General features: G+C 41.4%; 2 protein-coding genes across 3 annotated transcripts in view; one reads left to right on the top strand and one right to left on the bottom strand.

Moving 5' to 3' along the window:
• The window catches only part of mkxa (mohawk homeobox a), a 26672-nt gene extending 23876 nt beyond the window's left edge, over positions 1-2796 (top strand). For both annotated transcript variants that reach the window (XM_035533865.1, XM_035533864.1), the window contains exons 6-7: positions 1242-1275; positions 1411-2796. In XM_035533865.1, the coding sequence (XP_035389758.1) occupies positions 1242-1275; positions 1411-1606 (230 nt within the window). In that variant the 3' untranslated portion in view covers positions 1607-2796. The remainder of the gene's footprint in view (positions 1-1241; positions 1276-1410) is intronic.
• A 16876-nt stretch (positions 2797-19672) lies between these two features.
• Positions 19673-24639, bottom strand: rab18a (RAB18A, member RAS oncogene family). Its single transcript, XM_027021545.2, has 7 exons — positions 24468-24639; positions 23625-23680; positions 22522-22583; positions 22069-22141; positions 21716-21834; positions 20857-20923; positions 19673-20550 (listed from the first exon to the last, which is right to left on the bottom strand). The coding sequence occupies exons 1-7, from the start codon at positions 24533-24535 to the stop codon at positions 20381-20383; spliced, it is 615 nt and encodes a 204-aa protein (XP_026877346.1). The 5' UTR covers positions 24536-24639; the 3' UTR covers positions 19673-20380.
• Positions 24640-25513: the final 874 nt, after the last annotated feature.

Below are 25513 nucleotides of genomic sequence, written 5' to 3'. Positions count from 1 at the left end.
ATCTCGGGCAAGACGTTAGGGATGATTAGGTGCTGGTTGACCCTTCTGGAGTCTGGCCAACACTCCGATGCTCTGGACTCCAGTCCGGTCCTGAATGTGAGGTCGATCCGGCGGTAAGAGCACGCTTCGAGGCAGTCTGTTAAAGGCACGTTTAGGTTTGAGGTTTTACACATTTCATTGGGAAACATTGGGAAAGAGTCCGACTGAACAAACCTTTACAGTCATCTGTACTGAGTGATACCTCAGTAGGTCATCCAAGGTGAAGGTGTAAGAGATGACTGAGGCAGGTAATGGTCAGACTGTGCAGATGTACACAGTATTACAGTGTGTGTGTGTTTTTCCCTAGCTTGCCCTGTGTGTGTGTGTGTGTGTGTGTGTGTGTGTGTGTGTGTGTGTGTGTGTGTGTATGTATGTGTGTGTGTGTGTGTGTGTGTGTGTGTGTTTGTGTGTGTGTGTGTGTGTGTGTGTGTGTGTGTGTGTGTGTGTGTGTGTGTGTGTGTGTGTGTGTGTGTGAAGGAGAAATGCAGGAAAGAATGTTTATCATTATGTAATTACGTCTAAATGTGTGTTATTGACCTAGCCATTATTTGAAAGGTACAGTGGAATTCAGCTTGTGGACGTAGAACACTCCATCTTTGGCAATATCACTGAGCTACACACAACACAATGCAACACACAAACACACACACACACACACACACACACACACACACACACACACACACACACACACACACAACAACTGTAGATATGGTATTATACAAAATGGATCTGTACATTCTGTAGATTGTGTACATATATACCCAACCATATACATTGTACATTGTGTATATAATCATAATATACATATATTGTACATACATTGTTAATATATTTTTGTACATACATAGAATATATATATTTATCTGCATATATATATTTTTCTCTATGCACCCCTGGTTCTCTTCCTCAGTTTGGACAGAGCACTCTCCACCATTTCACTGCGTGTTATACTGTGTATGACTATGTATGTGACGAATAAACCGAACTTGAACTTGAACTTGAACACACACGCTGATCCCCCACACTACAGCTCCGGACCCTCTCAAAAGCTCATGCCCCAAACTGACTCCTTTCTCACTCACACTCACATGCACACACATCCCCCACTTGCATTCACTCCTTCATAATGCTGCTCATCACCATTAACCTGAGGTGAGTTAGAATTAACATATACCTTTGTTCTTTTGTTGTACTTTCAGAGGCTGTAGACCATGGATCAAGCGCATGTGACAAGTAAGTAGTGCATTGTACTGATTACAGTGACATGCCGCTACGCACACGAGCATGGAAACATTCACACTACAGCATAGTACTTGTTATTAGCTAAAGGTAACTGACCTGCGCACGTGCGCGTGCTTGCGCTTACAGTAGCGTGGCGCCAAAGGAGAAAGGACGCGGTAAAGATGAGACATACTGGCGGGAGATCAACGCAGCCATGGCTCTCACCAACCTGGCACTGCCCAAGGACAGTACCTCGGCCGGCACCACTAGCTGCATCATCCAGAAGTCCTCCCACATAGCTGAAATCAAGACGGTCAAAGTGCCTCTCTTGCACAAGTACTAGTGCCCATTCGCACCGAAAGGAAGACGCGACAGCTCCTTTTAATTTTGGAATTCGCATTTTCGTTGGTTTGTTTGTTTGTTTATATTTTGTGGTACTTATGAAGTAGCAGTATAATAATTTTTTTTTGTGTGTGTATTTTAAAGTGCCCTGAAATGTAGCACTTCTCGTTTCTGGGTTGGTGCCTGGTCTGGACGCACAAGTGCTTTGATCAGAGTCGACAAGTGCTGATGACGACAGTACTGCAGAGCGAGACATTTTTGCAACATTAACTTATTTTGATACAATTTTTATACTCTGAAATTTCTATTGTACCGTGCCAAAGTGCCTTCTTGTACACTTAAAAAAGAGAATTGTGCATCTTTGAGTAGGAGTGTGTTTCACATATGAAAATTCAGTTCCCATGGTGCATTTCCTGGAGTCTTGTAAAGATTCAATAGGGAATGTTTAGGGTTGACAGTGTTTATACCGTGGCCCCAATCCCCTTGGATTGGAATGTTATCATGTGTAGTGTATTTTGCATTACAAGTATTTCTTGCATTATATTTTTATGTGCACGATGATGTTCAGATCCCCAGTGTGCCGGTGACAGCTGAGTAGTTCAGTGACACTATGGATTTTGCTACAAATTATGCAACAGTCATCCTAAATTTATAAACTAATTAGGTATAATAATTAGCTTATTTTATGTATATTATCTCTATCAGGGGTTGTGGGTCTGTACCAGGGGCTCTGGGTGGCTTTATCAGGGATTCTGGGTCCAGTGCTCATGGATCTATGGCCTGTGCTGATTTTTGCTCTACTCCAGCTTCCCAACACCTGACGCAGGTAATCAAAGCTTCTTATTTACCTGCTTCCAGGGTGCTGGTATGTGGAACAGAGTACAATAAATGGACTAGCTGGGGTGCCTTGAGAACTGGATTAAGAACCCCTGATCTTTATCATCTTATTGGTTTTTCCTACATTATTCTCATGAACTTGATAAGCTATTAGGTAAGTTGGTACAGGATATGTTCCAGGGATGTACTTGGAACCTCACTGTCAGCCAACCTCACTGTCTAACTAGTTATTATTTTTCACCCAGTGCTTTGTAATGATTGCATTAATGGATTTTGGGAAGTTTTAGAACCTTTTGTACTTTGAACTTGCTAGGTTTGCTAACTTGTTAGGCAGTTATTAAAGTCACTAAGTAATGCCTAGTCATGATTGATTTGACTAGCTAGCAGTTTAGTTAGCTAAATATGCACTCTCATTGAAGTTAAATTGATAGGCCTTAGATTCAGCATTTTATAGTAGGTGTCTAAATAAGTTTAGATAACAGCATATGTGTGGCTACGAGACATTATAATGTATACTATTGCACAAGGTGGGGTCAACCTAAGCAGCAATAACTGAAAATGTTGATGTCTGAGATTTGCTTAAACAGCCTGCTTAATGAAGTCTTTATCAAGACTTCATTAAGTCTTGATAAAGACCACCTTTATCAAGGTGGTCACACACCTGTGACCACCCTAGCAAATAGTAGTTATCTGGCTTGGTGATTCTTTCAAAAGACAGTATTATCATATATTTATTATTATTATTGTATTATTATATAATGTATTATTATATAATAATACAATAATAATAATAAATATATAATGTATTATTATTATTATTATTGTTATTATTATTATTATTATTATTATTATTATTATTATTATTATTATTATTATTATTATTAATGAAAATGGATCATGGTGTCCAGACTGGTAGTCTGATGCCTCATTTTCGTTCCAGGCATTTGTCAGGTGTTGAAATTTGTTCACATTTTTGAAGGGATCAGACTCTCAAACACTCCAGGAAGCATCTCCAGTAGCTCCATATAACAGCCCCTTAAGGGCCTTTCTGTAATACGGTGAGATCAAGAACTGTCAAACACAGGAACCGGTATTAACATCAGGCATGTCCATATGTCCGTCCTGTGTGTGCTGTAGTCACCATGAACGAGCAACATACAAAACACACAGCCTTGAGTCAGTAAGACAGGTGTGCATATAAACACACACACACACCAGCCAGTATGTAGAGCCAATGGCAGTCTACGTGTTTTGTCTTAATCTTGTTTTTGGCTGCAACAGTGATACTATTTTGTCTCTTTAACTGACGATTTACCCATCTACTGCCAACAACAGCTGCAACAGCAGATAAAATCTCACTCAGCCAGCAAGCAGTTTCAGGTGTTTATTACGGCACTGACCCTCCTCACGGTGCCCCAATTCTGACAAACAGAGAACAGAATCCGTTTCGCTGACGGATACACACAGGCACACACGATGAGACTGGAGAGAAGAAGAAACGAGTTTCAAGGTTTGAATTTTGTCTTTTTTATAGCAAAGAAAGCCATGACCTAAAGGGCTTCTCACCCTGCTATCAGTATTATATTGTAATAAACGTACTGTGTTCTCGCACGTGCCTGCTCAGGGCCAGGCTGAGTGGTGGAAAAAGATCCTTGGCCCACCTCTGAGACTCTCAGCTGGTGAGAATTAAACTAAAATTGTTGTTTACAAGATGGAAGAGAGAGACTCCCATGTTTTCTGAAAAAAAAATCAAAAAACAACAACTCCACTTCAATGTTATCTTTGAGTCCATGAAATTTTAGTGTGTGTTTTGTGTGTGTGCACGCCTTTGTGTGTACTCCAGTTTATGGCAATGAACATTTTTTTAAATTTGGTTTAAGTGTGCTGTTTTCCAGTGTTGTATTGCTTTGAATGGAAATACTCTCCTTAATTTTCTAAAGTCTGTTCGGGGCATGTGTTATTTACATTAGACCCATTTATTGCCAAGTACACAAGCAAGAGAGAAGGGCCACTTTTTTTAACAGAGAGCAGTTTAAGATAACAGCTTACTAGCTGATGTTGTGTGTATCCTAAAGGTTCTGTTCCATATCAGATTGAACGTTCTTATTCCTGATGCCTCCCGGCCTTTGGTTTGACAAACCTCACCGAGCTCATGGTAAGAAGGGCCAAAGAGACTCTTATTTGTAAAAGCTGCATGCACTTATTCTCAGTTACAATTATCAGACGCTTAACTTTGTACTTTCATTTCATGACCTGGAAAACTACCAGTAAACCCATGGGCAACAGTGTTAGAGAACACGACTGCAATCAAGTTGAATACACATGCATGCCCCTGTTCTGTTTTTGCATAAGGCAGGTCCATTTCCAGAAGCTTTCAAGTTGATTCACTGATGCTGTTGGGAAGAAGGTGTATCATGTCTGAATCAGTGAGGAAAGTTTGGAGTCGTCCCCGTCCCCCCCCCCCCTTATCATTTTTTTTTTATTATTCATGAGGGGATGTAATAATTCTTTAGATCTTTCATGAACTTTAAGGTGAAACGCAGGAGAACAATCTCAGTCTCAAGTGTTTGAAGAAACCTGTCACCAAGACTGGATCATTTCTCAGCCTGAATCTCTTTCATATGTCTATTTTTGTACTGTATTTTTGTTCATTTTAATTATTCCCCTGGACATTTGCTTTCAAAAGACGCTGACTGACAAAAAGCAACTATTATGTTGATACTTCAGAACATCTTTAAATTATTAAGGACTGTAAAAACAGAAACTGGTGACAGTGGGCTGAGTTTTCTTAAATTGATAAGTTATATTAAGGTTTTTGTTTCCTTAGAGACTGGATGTTTATCCAATGACCAAATGTGTAATATCTCATTTATTCTTTGATTGTCTATTATTATTTTCTCCCAGGAATTATGTTTACTTCCACACAACATTGAATAAACATTTAAAGATGCGACGTTAGCTCATTTTTATCACTATGTATAACATTTATTAAGATACAGCACCTTGAATGTAAGATGTCACAGTAGGAATGTTTTTCTCTGATTTAGGCAAATTGATGTTTGTGTCCTGACCTGAGCTCAGATCAGAGGTTGTGGATCATAAGGTTTTCTGTCTGTGTGGAGGGTGTGCAGCATACATTATGTGCAGCTTTATGAAACAACACTGCTCAAACTCAGACTCCTAGCAAAACCAGGCAGTTTAGCCCTCTGCAAGCTCGGAACTACTGAAGTAGCTTCGCTTACCGCAGCAGAGCAATGCTGACACTGGTGCACAGAGACTCGCGGTGCTTTTGCAGCAGCTCAGTGAGATGTGGGCCTCGGTGAGCTAAGATGTACACGGTGGCAAAGCAGCTGCTTCCAAATGTTAAAAGATCTGATGCTCGTTGGGACGCTGCTGTTTGTTTTTGTCCTTTTAAAGTCATAATTGACGTAATGGGCACGGAGTTCTCCGCACTCAGGCAGCTCCTACCTTTGCGCCACCTCCTCCTCCTGCTGGATCTCCTTCTGCCCTCCCCGTTTACTTAATGGTTCTACCACTCTGCTCTGCGGCTTCCAGATCTGCACGGCGCTCACGGTCTACCATGCCCTCCAAGCCATGTTTGGTAAGAGAGGGAGAGAAAGAGAGGGCTCGAGGTTTCGCCAAAAGCTGACAGGTGAATGTAGGAAAAGGGCTTCACCAATAACAGATGTTGAAATAGACCGTCAAAATGCACAGCAGATGCACAGCCAGAGAGAAAAGGCCGCAGATAGTTCTGTGTCTCTGTCAGTAAGCTAGTCATGGCGTCCCACAGAGAACTGCTACCACCCCAAACACACAACCAACCTGAGGTGCCCGACTGTCGTTCCTCTCTCCCTCCTCGTCATTTCTCTCTTCTTTCTCCATCTCCTCGTCTCTACTAAGTGGACTGGCAAAAAACCTGTAGACTGAGCAAAAGTTTCCATTGTAACCTAAGCGATGTTCCATCATGTTATTTTCCTTCACCGCTCCCCCCCCCCCCCCCCCCCCCCCCCCCCCCCCCCCTTTTGGTTCAGAGTCTCAAACGTTCGCTGAAAGGTTTCAGGAGCACTCACGGAGCTGGTTGTTATCTAGTTGGGAGAGGACACGATGTGACGCTGCTTTGGCCAAGCATATGACAGACTTCAGGTCTGTCTGTCAGCCCCTGCGCTAACACGGTAGGGAAGCCACGTTACTGTCTGACTCACGCACAGCACTGCACAAAACAAAACCTAAGAACAAAGGTTTCTTTGAAAATCATCTAAGAATGAAAAAGCTCAAAGGTATTTCCTGTGTGATGATGAAATCTGCCTCCTGTTCCATATTGGAGTAATTAGTGGCCTTGCATAGATGGTCCAATGGGTCATTAATTAGCAGTGGACCATGTGCAGTCTGTGGGACACACATTCCTCATCCTGAGCACTGATTATGAACTGGGTCAGATGGTGAAGAGAGATTTCTGGAGACATACAGTCTATGAAACTGACCCTTGCTAATGGAGATTTTATTGTGACATACACACCCTACCCATACCTATATATATATATATATATTAAAAATCCTAAGAGGACCTTGAATCTGAGTGAGAGCTTGTAATATGTGTGTACTAATGGAGCAAAACCACAAAAACCACCGACTGGATAACAGATGATTGGCCTGATTTATTATATTATGCATCTAATGAATTACTTCCTCTAAATCTTCCTCCAAGTCTTTTTATTCCAGTGTGAAGGTCATTGGTTGCTATTTTATCCTCAGGTTTCTATCACTCTTATAAACACCACGGATGTTTTACTGCATCTCTGCTGGTCCCTCGACTTCATTTTGCCTGCTGCTTCACTGCGCTCACTAGACGCACTCAAAACATTTATATTTACTTCTTACAGCGAGTTTCCAGTAAGACACTAAAACTATTAACGGAGCAGCTGGTACTTTTGAAGGCAGACGCGCATATGCAGTGTATGGCGGCTGCAACGAGGATAAGGGATGCGTGGCAGATTTAAATTAGGTCAGTCATCGAAATCACCAGTCGGTATTGAATGACAGATGTTTCTTTGGCGAGAGGGATACGCACAGTGGTATGTAGGCCTGAACTGGGCTCTGATAAAAGAGGACTATATCATTCAAACTCTTTCATGAAATAAAGACGCTTTCGTAACCAAGACAAACAGAGAGGAAGCATCGCTCTTTGACAGGAAGGAACTTTGCAGTTGGGAAAGCGATGAGCAGTGTGTTTGACCTCAGCTTAACTCTTCGTTTTTCCTTGTCTGCGATCACATGGCACTCACTGTCCTGCTCGATCAAGACGCTTGAAGTCACTGCCGCAAGTCATAAAACCACAGTCATATTTACACAGGCTGCGGTGCATCCGTCGTGTCGATTACTCTTGTTCTAGATGTTATCTGAGTTTTGGCGTAGATCTGTATTTCCTTCTGCGTCTCATGCTTTCTTGACGGACGTTTATGTATTTATGTTGTCCTGACTTTCTGCTATCGATGTTGCGGGGTCTTTATCCGACCTTGCCTCGCTGTATCTCCCCATACGGTGCTGTGTTTAGAATAGCTGGCTTTTGCCAGGGCAGACGCGGCGTTCCGCAAGAGCGCCGCGGACGGCAGAAAAACATCACAAATCAGAGGACCAAACCGCGCAGCGCGATGATCAAACGCGAACGGCACGACGACGAGGCGGCGGGTGGTGTTTGGGGGGGTGGGTTGAGAAACCTCGGAGTCCTTGTTCCTCTGGCTAATATTTCTTAAAACGAAAAGTTAAATAAATTCCTGAGTCGAGCGTCGCGGCAGATGGCGGTAATGGCAGGCGTTGCAGGAATGTAGCTTGGCTCGGTGGGCCGCCGGGAGGCAGCAGCCTCTCCACACATCCATCACTCCCATCCAGTATACAGTAGCCCGCATCTGTGCACTGGAGCTTGTATACTGAGGAACACCAGAGGGACACCAGACAGGCTGTGTAAAGTTCCTATAAATAAGAATATTCTGCGCTCTATTTATTCATACTTGATTAAGAAGTTATGTTTTTTGTTTGTTTGTTTGTTTTGTTTTGTTTTGTTTTTTAAACTACATGTGCAAAAACATTTGTAGTAATTTAGGAGTTGGATTAAATGTATCGGCTACCTTTGGTTAATGCTAGGGCAGGGATAAGTTTAGCTGTGTTAGGAAAGGGAAGTTTATTGCTGGGACAGGGATAAGTTTAGTGTTATGAGTACAAAACATTGCAGGTTCAAAGTCTTCACAAGTGTAGTAATAAAAGTGTGTGTGCGGGCGCATGCGCTCAAGTCTGAATTGAAGTCACTAAGAAGTACTTAAAAATGTAAAAAGTAATGCCAGCTAATTTTTGGATAAACCTTCCACTGTCAGTTAAGAAAATGTCTAGACTGCAGTTTAATATATTAGTCTCTGGGTAATTTTTCTGATATACTGTAGACTGCGCAATGATTAATATGAAGAAATAGTATCGAATACTTATTTCCATATGCCAAATGATTACACACAGACACTATTTACAATTGAGCTGACAGTAAAACACAGCAGGGTATCATATCACATTGAAAAATTACAGACAAAGATTTCCATCTGCTTAGGGCTGATGGTGTAGACTGTAAAACTCCTGAATGGGGTTCATGATTTCCAAATTATCAGCAATAATGCGAAACCTCAACTCAGCTTCTTCTCCATCTCGTCCTGCTGTTTTTTCCTCGGTGCAGACATGCTCAGTTGCGAGCCACTGCTGTTGGTAATGCATCAACTGCAAACTCCTTTATTTTCCCATTATAGCCTCTTTAAGTCATCTTTTTTATTCATGTTGGAATATTTATAACACACACACACACTATTTTCCCTTTTTAATGCGGTATTTTCTCTAGGAATCCAGTGTCTCGACCAGCCCTGGCTGTAGACGGCGTGGTGTAGCCGTGGCAGCTGAGGGTTTGTTGCTAGCAGTGTGTGGTGGAGCCGGCAGGCTGGAGTTGGCAACCTTCGTTCCAACGCCCGTATAAATCTGAACGCCTGTGGGCACGCGCTTCACTCGTGGGCAAGACCCCCTACTCACACACGCTGCTCTCAGTTTTAATTAATCCGCTTCTAAACATGTCTCCATGTGTTTCTGTTTTGAAATTGCACTGGAGTTAATGCTGCTGCAGTGGGAGATGTGGCTTGCAGGAGCCACTCTACAGTGCTCCTTCCTGGCCGAACATTGTTGAACAGAATTCAAATTTAGCACTTTGGCCATATTTAAAAATATTAGCAGAGAAGAAGGGTCCAAAGAAAAGAATTAACACTCATTTAAAGTTCTGTTAAGAGCTTTATCTTTGAAGGGTTCTGTCTGGAAGCCAACTGCTTTTTTTAACTTATAAAGACACACCATCAAACAAAAGAAGTAATTTCTCTGGAGAAAGACATACAATTCAAGCCAGACTGAAGCTTTTCCAGCTCTACCATTGTTTTTGCTGCTCTTCTATTGTTTGATGGATTTTCTGGCATAATTGAATAAAGGTTGGATATATCTTTATACACATGCACATCACATTAAAAATACTGCTTCTGCTTCTCCTCTGCTATCCAAAGCAATTGGATGTGCCTGGGAATGGCTATTTGACAGTAAAATATGGCTGTGCACATCCTCATCTTCCAGGATTTACTCAAGTGTTCTGTCATTTCACCCTAACAATTACTAATCACTAAAATTCTATAAGGTCTTCGGGGCTAATCTGGGCATTTTGTTTCTTTCTTTCTTAGCGCTCCTCCATGTTTTTTAATGTTCATTTTCCAGTTAATTTAAGATACTAGAGAATTCTTGTTTTTGAGGATATCCGTTTGCATTTTTCTTTATTCCAATTCTTTATTCTAAACGTAGCACATGCCACTGGTCAGAATTAGGATTGGATTCCGCTCCACCATCATACTCCTATCCTTGTGCCAATAGGGCGACTTACCTTACACAGCAAATTGTACACCTTTAATTGATTAGACTACGACCAGTCATATTCACCACAAATGAAAAATAATGGAAACAGAAATATACATCAGCATTTGGTGAGGAAATAAGGCTTTCAATATGTTCAGGTTTAATGTGGTCATTAAACATCATCAAAACCTCTGCGAGCTCTGTAACGGCGCAATCGGTCAGCGCGTGTGCGCTGCGAGGTTAAGAGTTCGAGCTGACCCGGAACAAAACTTTGAGAAAACAACTTTAACAAAAGACAAATTAGGCCATGTTGATGGTGTAAGGGGTGTTAAATAATCTTTCACAAAGATGAAGCCACTACCGCGGGTTGTACGTAAATGAGTGTATGATATTATCAAACACATAAAGCTTATCACATGAATCTTTGGCTGCTTAATCACTGATAAATAGCTCTGGTCCCCAAATTTTAATTCAGCAAAAAGATAAAGGCAAAGGTTGTAAGAAGTGAGTTATTCCTTCTGCGATGTGTCGTTTGGCCTCTGGTGCAGTGACTTCTGTGAACACGATGGAGGAAAGGTAGCCTAGAGCCATGACTGTCAGACACGACTGTTTACAACATCCTCATCGCGTAGTCTGAATTTCTAGAAGCTAGAGATTCCTACAATTCAACTCGCATCCCATAACCTTTATTAAGCACATTTGTACTTACTGTTGCCATCCGGGCTACGGCTTTTTATCTGATATAGCTTGAAAAATGGATTTTTTCCTCTGTTCATTGTACTTCGAGATGCCAAGAAAATGCAGTTAAAATGTTAAATGTGTGCTATTTGCCAACAGTATTCCATCCATCGTCAGTCCCCACATACTTTAGTTTTCTCAGCACATTTCTTTTGAGGACTGCGATGAAAACATAACCCTGCTACCCAACACATCCCACATGAGCATGGAGAGCAGTGTCGTTAGAAGTGGAGCAGTTCTTTACCTGACTTCAACCAGCTGATTTCATATTCCGAGATGCCTGTCTGTGATTTTTGATCAACAGACCTTAATCTCTTACCCCAAAAACGTTCTAATTATAGGCTACTTTAAAACATTCTCTTTAAGATTATACCGAAGAACATGGTTCATAGTGACGGTATGTTCATGAATGATCCAGTTCTTTACAACGGATCTTTGGTAAGACCAAAGTGAGCTTGGGCAGAGCTTCTTTTTTGTTGTGGTGCCCAAATTTCACGCCTTCTCTACGTGAACAGTGAGAACCAGCCATTTAAGTGAGGTGGACATAGTGGCATTAGGTTGCATAAAGCCATAATGAATAGGATTTGTCTATTGCTACTGGCTCCTTCAGTCAACAGTAATAATGTTATCAGCAGTGGTCCTGTGGTTAGAAACTGACCAGTGATGAGCAGGATAAACTGTGGCTGCACAAAGCGGTTGTGGTCTATAACTGCACCTATGAAATGTACCCAAGCTGGACAAAATAAAGTGATCAATGACTGTAGAAGCAAGGAAGGTGTTTCTAATAAAGCCAGTGGTGAGTGTACAAATATACTGTAGAAATATATTGCAATTAAAGCATAAGTGTATGCAGCCAAAGTAGCAAAAAAGCACAATTTCTGTGGAGAATTCTGCCATGCCAATAAGTTCTAATATTCTAAAATCTTTTAAATTATTTGCTTGTGTTGCTTTAAAAGCTCTTCCACTGCAGTACTGAAGTGAATGTACACTGTCACACTTTGTTGTGAAATACAGCGAAAATGAAATCAAGATGTATTATTGCCCCTCCCCTCTCTGTCATAAACACGTTACACAGGTGGCAGATGTTGTCAGATTTTTTTTGTCAGGTGTGTAGATTAATTATTTGAATATGCTACCACCAATGTGATCTCATCCCAAATATGCAGTGGTCACATTGAAAAAAGTATACCATTGCTGCTAGGTAGACACTACACTTTTAGCTGTTATATTTGAAATGTAGTACTCATCAACTGACTTGTTGTCTTAGATAAATAAACTCAGATTTTTATTACATTTATTATTAGGTTGCATGGGTATAGTTAAGTGTTCCCTAAGGATAACATAGTTCTGGTTATATCTATATAAGCAGCAGTGAACAAACAGAATTGTTATGTAAGCCCCACAACTAAAATAGGCCTCGCAGAATATGGAGGGTGGGAACATCCCATGATACAGCAAAGCATTGCAATAGTCACACTCGTCACTCACATAGGGTTGCACAGAGTTTTTGCAGTTAATGTGTCATCAGCAAAAGAGAACACAATAAGGCTAATTACATGCTCAACAAAAGACTGTGCACTGTGACTCAGTTTACCAACAGACACATACACAGACACATCCACTGTGACTCAGTTTACCAACAGACACATACAGACACATGCACTGTGACTCAGTTTACCAACAGACACATACAGACACATGCACTGTGACTCAGTTTACCAACAGACACAGACACATGCACTGTGACTCAGTTTACCAGCAGACACATACACTGTGACTCAGTTTACCAGCAGACACATACATAGACACATGCACTGTGACTCAGTTTACCGGCAGACACATACATAGACACATGCACTGTGACTCAGTTTACCAACAGACACATACAGACACATGCACTGTGACTCAGTTTACCAACAGACACATACAGACACATGCACTGTGACTCAGTTTACCAACAGACACATACAGACACATGCACTGTGACTCAGTTTACCAACAGACACATACAGACACATGCACTGTGACTCAGTTTACCAACAGACACATACACATGCACTGTGACTCAGTTTACCAACAGACACATAGACACATGCACTGTGACTCAGTTTACCAACAGACAGACACATGCACCGTGACTCCGTTTACCAGCAGACACATACATAGACACATGCACTGTGACTCAGTTTACCAACAGACACATACAGACACATGCACTGTGACTCAGTTTACCAACAGACACATACAGACACATGCACTGTGACTCAGTTTACCAGACACAGACACATGCACTGTGACTCAGTTTACCAACAGACATACACAGACACATGCACTGTGACTCAGTTTACCAACAGACACATACAGACACATGCACTGTGACTCAGTTTACCAACAGACACATACACAGACACATGCACTGACTCAGTTTACCAGCAGACACATACATAGACACATGCACTGTGACTCAGTTTACCAACAGACACATACATAGACACATGCACTGTGACTCAGTTTACCAACAGACACATACAAACACATGCACTCTGACTCAGTTTACCAGACACAGACACATGCACTGTGACTCAGTTTACCAACAGACACATACACAGACACATCCACTGTGACTCAGTTTACCAACAGACACATACAGACACATGCACTGTGACTCAGTTTACCAACAGACACATACACAGACACATGCACTGTGACTCAGTTTACCAGACACATGCACTGTGACTCAGTTTACCAACACATACAGACACATGCACTGTGACTCAGTTTACCAACAGACACATACAGACACATGCACTGTGACTCAGTTTACCAAAAGACACATACAGACACATGCACTGTGACTCAGTTTACCAGACAGACACATGCACTGTGACTCAGTTTACCAACAGACACAGACACATGCACTGTGACTCAGTTTACCAACAGACACAGACACATGCACTGTGACTCAGTTTACCAACAGACACATGCACTGTGACTCAGTTTACCAACAGACACATGCACTGTGACTCAGTTTACCAGCAGACACATACAGACACATGCACTGTGACTCAGTTTACCAACAGACACATAGACACATGCACTGTGACTCAGTTTACCAAAAGACACATACAGACACATGCACTGTGACTGTTTACCAGACAGACACATGCACTGTGACTCAGTTTACCAACAGACACAGACACATGCACTGTGACTCAGTTTACCAACAGACACAGACACATGCACTGTGACTCAGTTTACCAGCAGACACATACATAGACACATGCACTGTGACTCAGTTTACCAACAGACACATACACAGACACATGCACTGTGACTCAGTTTACCAACAGACACATGCACTGACTCAATTTACCAAGACACATACAGACACATGCACTATGACTCAGTTTACCAACAGACACATAGACATATGCACTGTGACTCAGTTTACCAACAGAGCCGGTGGCAGTAATCCATTAGCCTTTATTGCCTTACTCTAAATACTTTTATTTCTAGCTTTTTCTCAGATCTACACTTTATGAAATAAAATTATCCTAAAAACCAGAATAGAACCATGCTAAAAATACACATTTATGTCACACATCTGTAACTAAAATGCACACCCTAGGTCTTTAACAGGAAGTGTCATCATTTTGATGTCAAATTCATGACAGTTGTTATGCTTGGAACAAATATTCCATAAATGCACAATAGAATTAAAGACATTTTAAAATTACCTCAAAGTGTGGTCTGAAACTTAGACAGTAGGATGTCTTTGGAGAAGCACCATGTGTGTAAGCTGAAAAGGAAACAGATTTTCGTTCCTCACTGATGTAAAACTGACTAAATCTGAACCATCTTGTGGGATTAACGGAATGAGGCTGTGAGTTCAAGACCATGTTAGGTGTGAGAATTTTTCTAAGAGAAACAGATAAAGTGAACTTGAGTGAGTGAGTCTTGATACTTTTTGATTATGGAACAAAATTCCATAAACCAATCAAGTCATAAGCTTTTGATTATCACAAAAATCTAAACAAAGGCTATGTGCATTGCTTGGTGGTGTGATGAGATTGTATGCTTCTTGTTGTGTGAATGCTGTGATACAAGGTTTCAAGGCTTGGCAAAAAACACCTTGGCTGACGATAACACGAAACATGAGGGTTTGAAGTGCCTAGTGTTGTAAAATGTTTATTTGCATTTAAACAGTGTGTGGTGAGTGAAATAACCATTTTTGATTGAGTGCAATGATTTGTTGCCTCTCCTTGCTGCATAACCACTGCTCTTTGTTGTTCTTGGGGTTGGGGGGTGGTCAGGGTCGGTTACCCCCCCACCTCAGGATTATGCTATTTGGCTAGCACCAAGCCCTCATGCACTGATGTTGCTCATGTCATGCTGCTGGTGTTGGAGAGTGGCACTGCACTGATCACCTCCCTTTTGGATCACACACTCTTTGTTCCTGAGCCTTCATGCTTTCCTGGACGTCCTGTCTGGGATTGGACCCAAGCCTCTCCACCTGGAGGCTCTTACCACTGCACCACAGGATCTCACATAGAGATTGAGATCTTTCAGACATTTGACTTCTTAACCATGCTATGCCAAACCATCCATATGCAGTTATTGCATCTTAAAACTTCTGGCATCACTGCCATGGAAAATGGCCGTGTCTTGATCCAAGTGTGGATCTGCCTTTCTAGACAAATGCTTTTTGAGCATTCATTAGTGTGTAAAATGACACCTGGACTCTTTAATGTCCTATGCAGTAATAAACTTTGCACCAGGCACTGGTGTGCCACAGTTCGGCAGGGCCCTCTGCATGTCACAAGAGGAGTGTCCTCCCAGTATGAGTATGGGTGGTTTTGCATATTTTGTATTTGTGAGCACAGTAGGAGCACAGTATTGCATCCAAATTTGTTCATATGTAAGCCCACCACCATTGCATGTGTGACTATGTCAGATTTCATCTTGCACTGGAATAACACAGAAGCAGGACTTTGGCAATGTCATTTGATTGTTCCCCTGCTTCACTGTTTTACCTTTCTGAGGAGCAGCAACAAAACTCAGAACACCACTACTGGACCAGCACCTTCATCAAGAAAGACGAAAAAAGCCAGTTTCTGAATTACAGGCCAATTCCTGGGGCACACCATGAAATACAGAGACCACAACTACAGTATTGTTACATTTTTACTGTATTTATCTCTGCAAGGCCCTCCAAACTAAAAGGGTCACTTATTTGGTCAGTGTCATGCCAGTATACAATGGCTAATCTCCTCAGATGCCCTAAAAAAGTTCACATTTTTATAAAAATTGCATGACAACATCCCCTGGAAATATATGGTCTAACCTACGTGTTACTCCATGAGGCCATTTCTCCATCAAGTTTCCTACTCACTCATTTGTGCTTGGATGTCACATTCAATTGGAAAGGTTGTCACCATTTTTAAAACCAAGTCCTTGATATACACTATAGAGAGGATCAAGGCCTTGTACCTATCCATAGAGAACAGCTGGAATGATGAAGTGGTGTGTGAGATCTTGTTGGGCCGGGTCTGTCAGCTGAACACATCGTCTGGCATCACAGACCTGCCTCTCTGGCCCAAAAGTGTTGCCAACACTCTATTTTAGATTTGACACCATGTTCAAATAAAAGTGCATAAGATATCAATATGTAAAGCACAGCAATGTCAAAGGTATGGAAAAAAAAAATTTGGAAAAATAAACTGGTTTCTGAAATGAATATACGCTGATTCTCTACTTATGTTTCTCTATGCTTAGATTAAGAAATGTAGATCAGATTTTAGTTCTCTACCAACTCACTTGTCTTTAAATCATTCAGGATTCACCAGTAAGCAGTGCAGCAATGTGAATAGATATTAATGATGTTCACAAGTTATTAATATCAGTAGAAATGGAAATCTAAAGCTTGTAAATCTGCAACTAAACCATGCAGTGCAGTGTTAACCTGTTTCCAGAGAACATGAGATCACTATTTCACAAGGCCTGTGGAAATTCCTCACAGGTTCTTCCAGCACACTGCACAAACATCAACAAACTCGTCTCATCACTAAGCAATTTAATGCTTATTGTAGTCATTTTGAATGTCATTAATTAGTACGTAATGACAACCAGGGAACTTTAATACTGTGCCAATTATTACCAAAATTATATTTATAGACATTGCTCTGTGTGTGTGTTGTATACTGCAGTATATACTATGTATATAATATACTGCTGTGCAGTAATACAATAATCAAGAATCTTTGCAATTTTTTTCCACAAAACATTTTGATTAAAAACATGTAGCACAGCCTGTGCAGTGTAATAGAAAACGTCCTTCGGCAGTTACTGCACCCACTACACCGTGCCAGGATGTTTTTCTTGTGGAAAATAAATATTCATAAACAATTATGAAGCTCAGACTTTTCTGCGCTCTTTCTAAACTCTATGGTCTGATCCAGAGCTGCGTTTGTACGCATTCCCCACCACAACACGGCAGAACAATCAGCCTGAATATGAGCAAGCGGTGTGCGAGAGCGGGCCAGCTCTAGTGACGTCTGCGAACCCCATAGCTTACGCAACCACTGCTTCCATCGCATAACAGGCGCACACAGCCCAATGTGACGAGCCCAGAGAGAAAGCATGAACACTACACCATACATCAGAGAGAGAGAGAGTGAGAGCGAGCGAGCGAGCGAGCGAGAGATATTAAATGGACAGCGGTGAGGAGTTAAGGAGAGACCAAGGTTAATAGGACACAGTCTGATTGTCTTGGCAGGGTGCTGCAACCTTCACGGCCTCGCTTACGTGTGTTGCACAACGCAGGGAGTCTGGGTCTGGACTCTGGAAAAAGAAAAAAAGAAAAAAAAAAACCTGTCTGGACTCTGCAAAAGACTAACCTCCATTAATCCCAGGGGCAGATCTACGATAAGCACTAATTTGTCAAAATGATGATAAGGGAGACAATAAAAGGCACATGGAAACAATTATAGCATACTGTCCTGTACAAGCCACACCTGTGTGAAGCACTGCCTGCACAGTGTACATGGGTGTAAGTACAAGAACACTTTCTCGCCTGTTTAGTGTACAGCGTTATAAGACGTGAAGACACTGCGTTCCTGAACATTGGTTCTTAATGCCCAGTTTAAACGGGTGATTATTTCAATCCAGTTAAATTCAGAAATGCCCAATCAACAGCTCCCTTTCAAGAAATGTCATGTCCATCCAAGGACTTCTTTCTCCAGTTGAGAGGCAAGCGTTCTTTCCACTCAAATGGCCCTGGAACAAACACGCACAATAACAGAATTATCACTATGGTTACACTACCTGCAAATCTGCCTGTTGCAATGATCTTAATCTGTCACATCCTGCAGGTATGGACAGAACACGGGGCCAGTGCCTGAGCACACGGCTGAGCAAACAGCAGCCCCGGCTTAACCAGAATTCAGAGCACTGCAATGGAAAAGGCACAGATCTCAGAGGTTTGGAGAAGCCGTCCTGCACAAGTCACGCCATGCTACAGCGCTAGACAGAATGAGTGCGTGTATGAGGGCTGCATTCACCAAGATTTATCATCATTTATTATTATTTATTACAACATTTTACAATTGTTACTGTGTCAGTTAAAGAAAATGGACATTAATTTTAAAAAGTTATTAAAAAATTTCAATTATTAGCAAATATTTGTAGATCCATCAGGATGTGAAATAACAGTATATTACATTGTTTGCATACATTCTTGTGAAATATATATTCCACAGTAAGCCGACATCCCATGCTAAATATTAACAATAACATTCATCCACACATGGACATACAAAGCAGATAAAACTGATTATTTAAGAACATAACATAAAGTGATTTAAACCACCAAAGAGAGAGGTTCCACACAGTCTTAAATCCAAGCAGAAAAACAAGGCATACTGAAAAGGGTCACAGGAGGGAAAACTTTCTAACATCTTCCAGCTGTTAGTGACTTCCATTCGATAAGAGCTGCAGCCTATCACCTACCAGAGAAATGTGTCTCATTAGCCAGACACACCAAGAACATGGAGATCAGGAGACAGGGGATGCCACAGAGATCAGACAGGTACACCTGCATATGCTGCAAGACCCTTTGATTAAGACCCTTCGCATGCAGACAAGCAGCATGGTTTCTTGCGTTTACACACACTGCATGTTCTCACAAACAGCCAAGCAGACACTGGGACCTGCCACTGCTCCAAAACCCCCAAATGCAAGCGCCCACGTCTGAAAAGCTGGCGACATAGCAATTATAGAAATAAACACGAGCAAACACCAGATGCCACCTTGTAATGTGCAATTCTGCCCAAGAGCAGTGTAAACTGTGTCAACCTTCGTGGGATATCTGCATACAAATTTAGTGAGATTTGGGTGAATATGTAACATTTTCCATTTACTGTGTTCTCTCTCTGTCCACCTTTATATCCTGTTGGGTAATGGTCACTGATGTTTAGGCCTTTGACCTCGACATGTGTGCTTTTATTGACCTGGAATGTTTATTTAGAAACATATTGTGGCCGTGTGGACATATATTGGAAAACGGAGGGGGGGGGGGGGGGGGGGGTCCTCAATAATTGTCTGGCTGTATCATAATCACTAAAGAACACATCTATTTAAAGAGAAAGACAGGATGGAGAAAGGATGAGCCAGAAACAGAGGACAGGAAGGTATGGAGAATTGGAGAGATGGTAAAAAAAAAAAAAAAAAAAAATGATGCTGTAGTACTCAATAAATTGAAAGCACACCTAATGGGACAAAATTGATAAATAAAAAAAATAAATTTTAAAACAGTGAAAAACACTGGAAAGCACACTAATCCTAGGTACAACACCACCAGATTTTATCCTCACAATTCCAGAGGTTGGCCGTATCTGCTGAGGGAATCACAGTTTCACCATTTTTGACCCATGCCATCAAGGCCACACCTTTCTGTTTACGACTTGTCACCACCGGAACAGAAGGCATGCATGAGTCTTCGCCAGTGTCAATCAGAGTGAGCTGATGAGCCCCACCAGTCACAAACAGTACACTACATAGTACTAAAGCTACAGGCCCAAATATGCACCTTCTCAGTCCAGTGCTTCAGTATGTATAGTAGGTAAGGTTAGTGTGCATGATGGTGTTAAACTTACTATCTATCCCTGCCTGTTCGGTGTGTGTCTGTATATGTGTCCATGTTTTTGTGTGTGTGTGTGTGTGTGTGTGTGTGTGTGTGTGTGTGTGTGTGTGTGTGTGTGTGTGCGTGTGTGTGTGTGTGTGTGTGTGTGCATTAGGGGAGTGAGCAGTAACAGCTCTGTTCTCTAGGCAGCCTAGTCTGTTCAGACAAGTGCATTCCCCTGGTTTTCCCCTCGCTCTCCCACAGGCCTGGAGTCTGCAAGATCTTCTCTACCAACTCCTCAAAGGCACATGCAACCCCGTCTCGTGTCTTAGCACTGGCCTCTGAGAGAGAGAGAGAGAGAGAGAGAGAGAGAGAGAGAGAGAGAGAGAGAGGAGAGAGAGAGAGAGAGAGAAAGAAAGAGGGGAGATCTTTATCAAAATAAATTATTTGTGTTGCACAACTACACAATGAGCTTGTTTCCAAAAAAATGTCACAAAAAAGGTTAACAGAATGGATGAGTAAAGCCAAGCTTAGAACTTTTAGAATTTTCTCTCTTATGATGAAAAGACACATCATAAAATAGTCCCAATGGAGCTGGCTCTCATTAACCCATACTACGTGCATGGGAGGAGATGGTCTTCCTTCACCTATGAAGAGCATGGAATGTTTCCTCGCAAACGTCACGCCTTCATTGCGGTCCACCTCTCTGTCATCCTAAGGATGAGAGACAGAGCAACAGACTAAGGGCCATGCTAATTCCTAACACACTACAACCAGACACATGCATGAATGCAGACAAACACAGACAAAGATGAACACACACAGAGACAGACAGACACACATACAGACAGACAGACACAGACAGACACACAAGCCTTTCCCTTATTCAAGGTGCAAACCAGCACTGAAAACACAAACACAGGAGTTAGAGACAGAACGTCTCCCAGAAAACAGGATAAGAACAATCCAACATCTGCTTCTTTTAGCAAAAACCACAAAATTGAAAAAGTAAGAAGGATCAGTGTTAAGCAGTGTCTGGTATTGCTGAACCAACAGGTTTCTGTCTGCTTTCTGTTTTATATTGAATACGAGAAGATCTGTTTCGAACAAAGTGCAAGTATACAAATATATGTGGGGTGTTAGTTGGAGGGAGGGAGAGAGAGAGAGAGAGAGAGAAACTGAGACTGAGACTGTACTGTCACAGAGCAAATGGCTACTGTCCTTTCCAGGAAAGGGTCCATCTGGAATATTCCAAAAAAAAAAAAAAAAAAGAGGAAAAACTGTCATGTCAATAACATGTCAGTTCCTCAGAGTGTGACAGAGTTAACCACTAACATGAAAGTTTGGATAAAGGTAAAAGCTGTCCATTCAGAAAGAGTGTTATACAGTACGAAGTATAAGGACAACTACTGGATCTGAACATGAGAACGCATTAATTGAATATTGCTATTAGCTGCGACAGACCTCAAACACCCATCATCACTTCTGATCAGCGGAGAAGGGTACCTTATCTATCTTGTTACCCACAAGCATCTTGACAAGCTCATTTCGGGTGCAGTGTATCTCCAGCTCACTCAACCAGTTGTGCAGCTTGGTAAACGTCTCTCGTCTCGTGACATCATACACTAGTGTAGACATACACAATGTGGTGAGCATTGAATGTTACCACACATCTCCCAACCAATCAGAGGGCAGAGCAGGCCAAACATGCTCTTTCACTTGTGCTTTGAAACTACTACCAAATGTTCAACAACTTTGGTTTATTATATTAGGTACTGCATTGTGACGGCAAACTCAGAACAGACCTGACTGTACTGTTCCCTGGTTTCTTTGAGAAGGTTTGTATGTCATAAGCTCACCCAATATGACACCCTGGGCTCCTCTGTAGTAGCTGGGGGTTAAGGTACGAAAACGCTCCTGGCCTGCTGTGTCCTGTTAAATATAAGTTAAAAAGACAGAAAGTAAGAAAGACTGAAAGACCCACTCACATACACAGACACACACGACTGTTTTAAGTCCTAACATGATAAAACACAGACAAAGTAAATTATTTGGAACAGCCAAATTACTGAATATTGAAATAAATTGGGCCTGTGATATAGAGGCTTCTATTTCAAGCTCTTAATACCCCATACGCTCATCCAAAAAATCCAGGTTTTCATATAAAGACGGCTCTTCAGACGTGATCTACTGCACCTGTGGTGGTATACTGCCCCCAGCTGGTGTACAGTATTTCAACAGTTCTCTGTTAAAAATATTGTCTGTCTTTTCAGATCTACACATTTTTAAAGAATAGGTGGTTGACAGCTTACCCATATAGCTAGTTTTGTCCTGTTCCCATCCACAGCAAGTGTTTTCACTTTGAAATCTACACCTGCAGTTAAGAACAAAATCCTTTTTTTAAACATGTGTTATGTGAAATCAAAAAACAAGTTAATATTACATTGAATTGTGTGGTAATATTCCACAAGTTTGGCTACCACAAGTCCTAGGTAAGTTTTGAATGCAACCTCACAGAAATATATGTAATGTTAAATCATCATCATAATAAGAAGAAGAACCAAATACTGCCAGTGTTTCTGATACTGGACCTGTGGTGCATCAGTGTCCAATTGTATCCAACATGCATACGCAATGAAATAGGCACCTAAATGTGTGTACGGCAATGAGCCAAGCAATGAGCTCAGCTGACACCAAGAACCTCATAAATGTGCTGCTGACTAGCTCAGATAAAACAAATATTCCAGACACGACTCCGCTGGACGTGACATTGCTCAACACAGCCATCACTGCTTCACAGAGCTGCAACCAGGTACAAAACATGACTTATACCATTAACCAAAAACCCAAGAGAAGCAACGTGGTCCCAAGAGTGCTGTGGTTGCCATGACGGGAAAAGTGTCTCCTTCTGTTCCGCTCATCACTGCGAGGAGAGGCTTAGTAGGTTCGAGCAGGCACGGATGTTCAGCCGCAGTTACACACAGGAAGGTAATGGAGGACATTTGGGCTTGTTTGGAAACGTCAGTGGACAGTAACAGTTCATCATATCTAACAGAAGACCCCTGTCACACAGCCATTATCATCTGACATATAAATCTAGGCCTAAATGTCCATTTACCTTATTTATACGCACGCCAGAGCCGTAGTTTTCATTTCACTGAATGCTTTGCATGCATTTCTCACAATAGCCTCGGTGTGTGTTACGTGTGGGGGTGTGTGTGTGTGTGTGTGTGTGTGTGTTATATGTTATCACATATAAAAGACTATTCACAGGTCTCGGTATGACCCTGATTCCTCTCCTTGACAAAGAATCCATTTCAGAGTCTTTCCACATAAAACAGGCTGTGCTAGGGACAAAGCAATAGTACCATAAATAAACTATTCTGAAACAATTATGAAAGAATGTCCTAATTACCTATGGTTGCTCCAAGTTCTGGATCAAACACATCATCTGTAAACCTCAAAAGAAGACTGAAAGAAGAGGAGGAAACAGGTGAAAATGACATAAACCAGTGACCTCCAACAGATGACACGCACTTAAACACACTTTCATATACTACCTTGTTTACCTTCACAATGATGACACTTTTTACTCAATACAAATACAGTGCTCCGTGCTCCTTACCAAAACCACACTGAAATTGCAAACCGAACCAGACAGACGCTCTATATTCATTTCTCTGTTGCACTCTCAACATGTCCTCCCAATTCTATACATCAGTTTAGTACAGATCACACAGGGTAGTATTTAGAAAAGCAGTCCTCACGCCTGAACCAGGCCATTAGGTACACTTGGTACAGGCGTACTGGGAACTAGGTTTGAGAACATACGTGCCCCCATCTGGTGGATTGGGCTGACTACAGTTTAAAGCAGCTAAAACATCTCTTAAATGTAAATGTGACTCTTAAATGTTATGGCTGAGTCACATGGCGCATGCTGTTTCCATGGCAGTTTTTGGAATCATAAATACCATGCCACCAAAATGAACGCAGTATCATATACCAGCTAAGCTCCTTCACTCCTAAATTAACAGTCCAAATATATTACACTTTGGCTTCTGAACAAGTACAGACATACGTTAATAGATAAAGAACGAAGTAGTTAAATAGTTAACTGAGTGTAAGAATTACATAAAAGTATTATAAGCAAGTAAAATAATCACGCACCCACCAAAAGCTAGCATTCTGACTAATGCAATATCGTAGCAATCCTCGGTGGATGCCCGAGGTGACTTAAGGTCTGTTCGGCCTTTCTTACCTGGACTTTCCAACCCCACTTTCTCCAATAATCAATAATTTTAGTGTAGTCAGTACATCTTCGTCCATCTTCGGAATCCCTCCGAGTGATGTCTCGGATAAATCTACCAAGTTTGCGATTAAGGCAAAAATACGCTTGACGTAAGACAGGGTTGTTTTGTTGACGTTTTGACTTCTTCATTCGCTAACTGGTGTTGTAAGTAACTTTAAATGTGTTGCTGCCACCTATCGCATGTAGGCGGCATGACAGATTTATTTGTGGATTTCTAGGTCCTCGCAGGCTTTGGTCGCGTACAGAGACAGCGCCACTAGAGGGCGCTATCGTGTCAAAAATATTTTTTAGTAGAGCATATTTGTTTTAGGTCATGTCGCTGGAACAATTTATTTCGTTATATTTTTTAATGGTACTGTTGCCCAAGGATGTTATTGTTATTCTCAGCGTATTATTCATCTAGGGCAAATGATTAAGAATATGTTGTGTGTACTGTAAGAAATGCTTAATTTGCTTTAAAATAAAGAATGAATGTAAAATCACATCATGCTTGAAAGCAGATTTTATTTGTGTACAACTCTTTGTTGCCAAGTCAGCAACAGTCACTTATTAAAGTACAATCGATTTGAAAATATCCTTAAGGTGCAAAACAAAGAGCGTTTCTTTTAACATTTGGGTTTTTTTTTTTGTTGTTGTTTGTTTAAGGATTTTATTCCCCACTTTGACCCTTTCCTTTGACGCAATACACATTGTTCACATTTTATGATATCAGTTGTCTGTATGAGAGACTTCTCTGAGGCTGACATCGGGGTTATGCTAGCCTCTTCTCTACGCTTTATAATACTTCTATTGTTCTTTAGATCGGACTTGGTAAAGCCATGGTTCTAGCATCGCCAATACCACAGGTTGCCCAGAAAAGATACAGGTAGGCAAATCGAATCTTGAAATGGACATTTCTCCAGCTCCCACACAAACCCAATAACACTGAGTCCTCATCCAATATTGACTGTGCCCCCACACAAGTGGACATGGCTAGCTCTAGACTGCAGACATGT

This window comes from Electrophorus electricus, chromosome 14 (genome assembly GCF_013358815.1).
Source record: "Electrophorus electricus isolate fEleEle1 chromosome 14, fEleEle1.pri, whole genome shotgun sequence".
In the NCBI taxonomy this organism is placed as follows: domain Eukaryota; kingdom Metazoa; phylum Chordata; class Actinopteri; order Gymnotiformes; family Gymnotidae; genus Electrophorus; species Electrophorus electricus.
This window is presented reverse-complemented; position numbering and strand designations above follow the sequence as displayed.

Excerpts from the sequence above, each read along its gene's own strand:
- rab18a (XM_027021545.2), bottom strand. The coding sequence starts at position 24,535 with ATGGACGAAGATGTACTGACTACACTAAAATTATTGATTATTGGAGAA. Across the intron at positions 21,835-22,068 it reads AGCCCAGGGTGTCATATTGG|TGTATGATGTCACGAGACGA; the intron begins GTGAGCTTATGA and ends TGTCTACACTAG. Across the intron at positions 20,551-20,856 it reads ACATTCCATGCTCTTCATAG|AGGCCAGTGCTAAGACACGA; the intron begins GTGAAGGAAGAC and ends TCTCTCTCTCAG.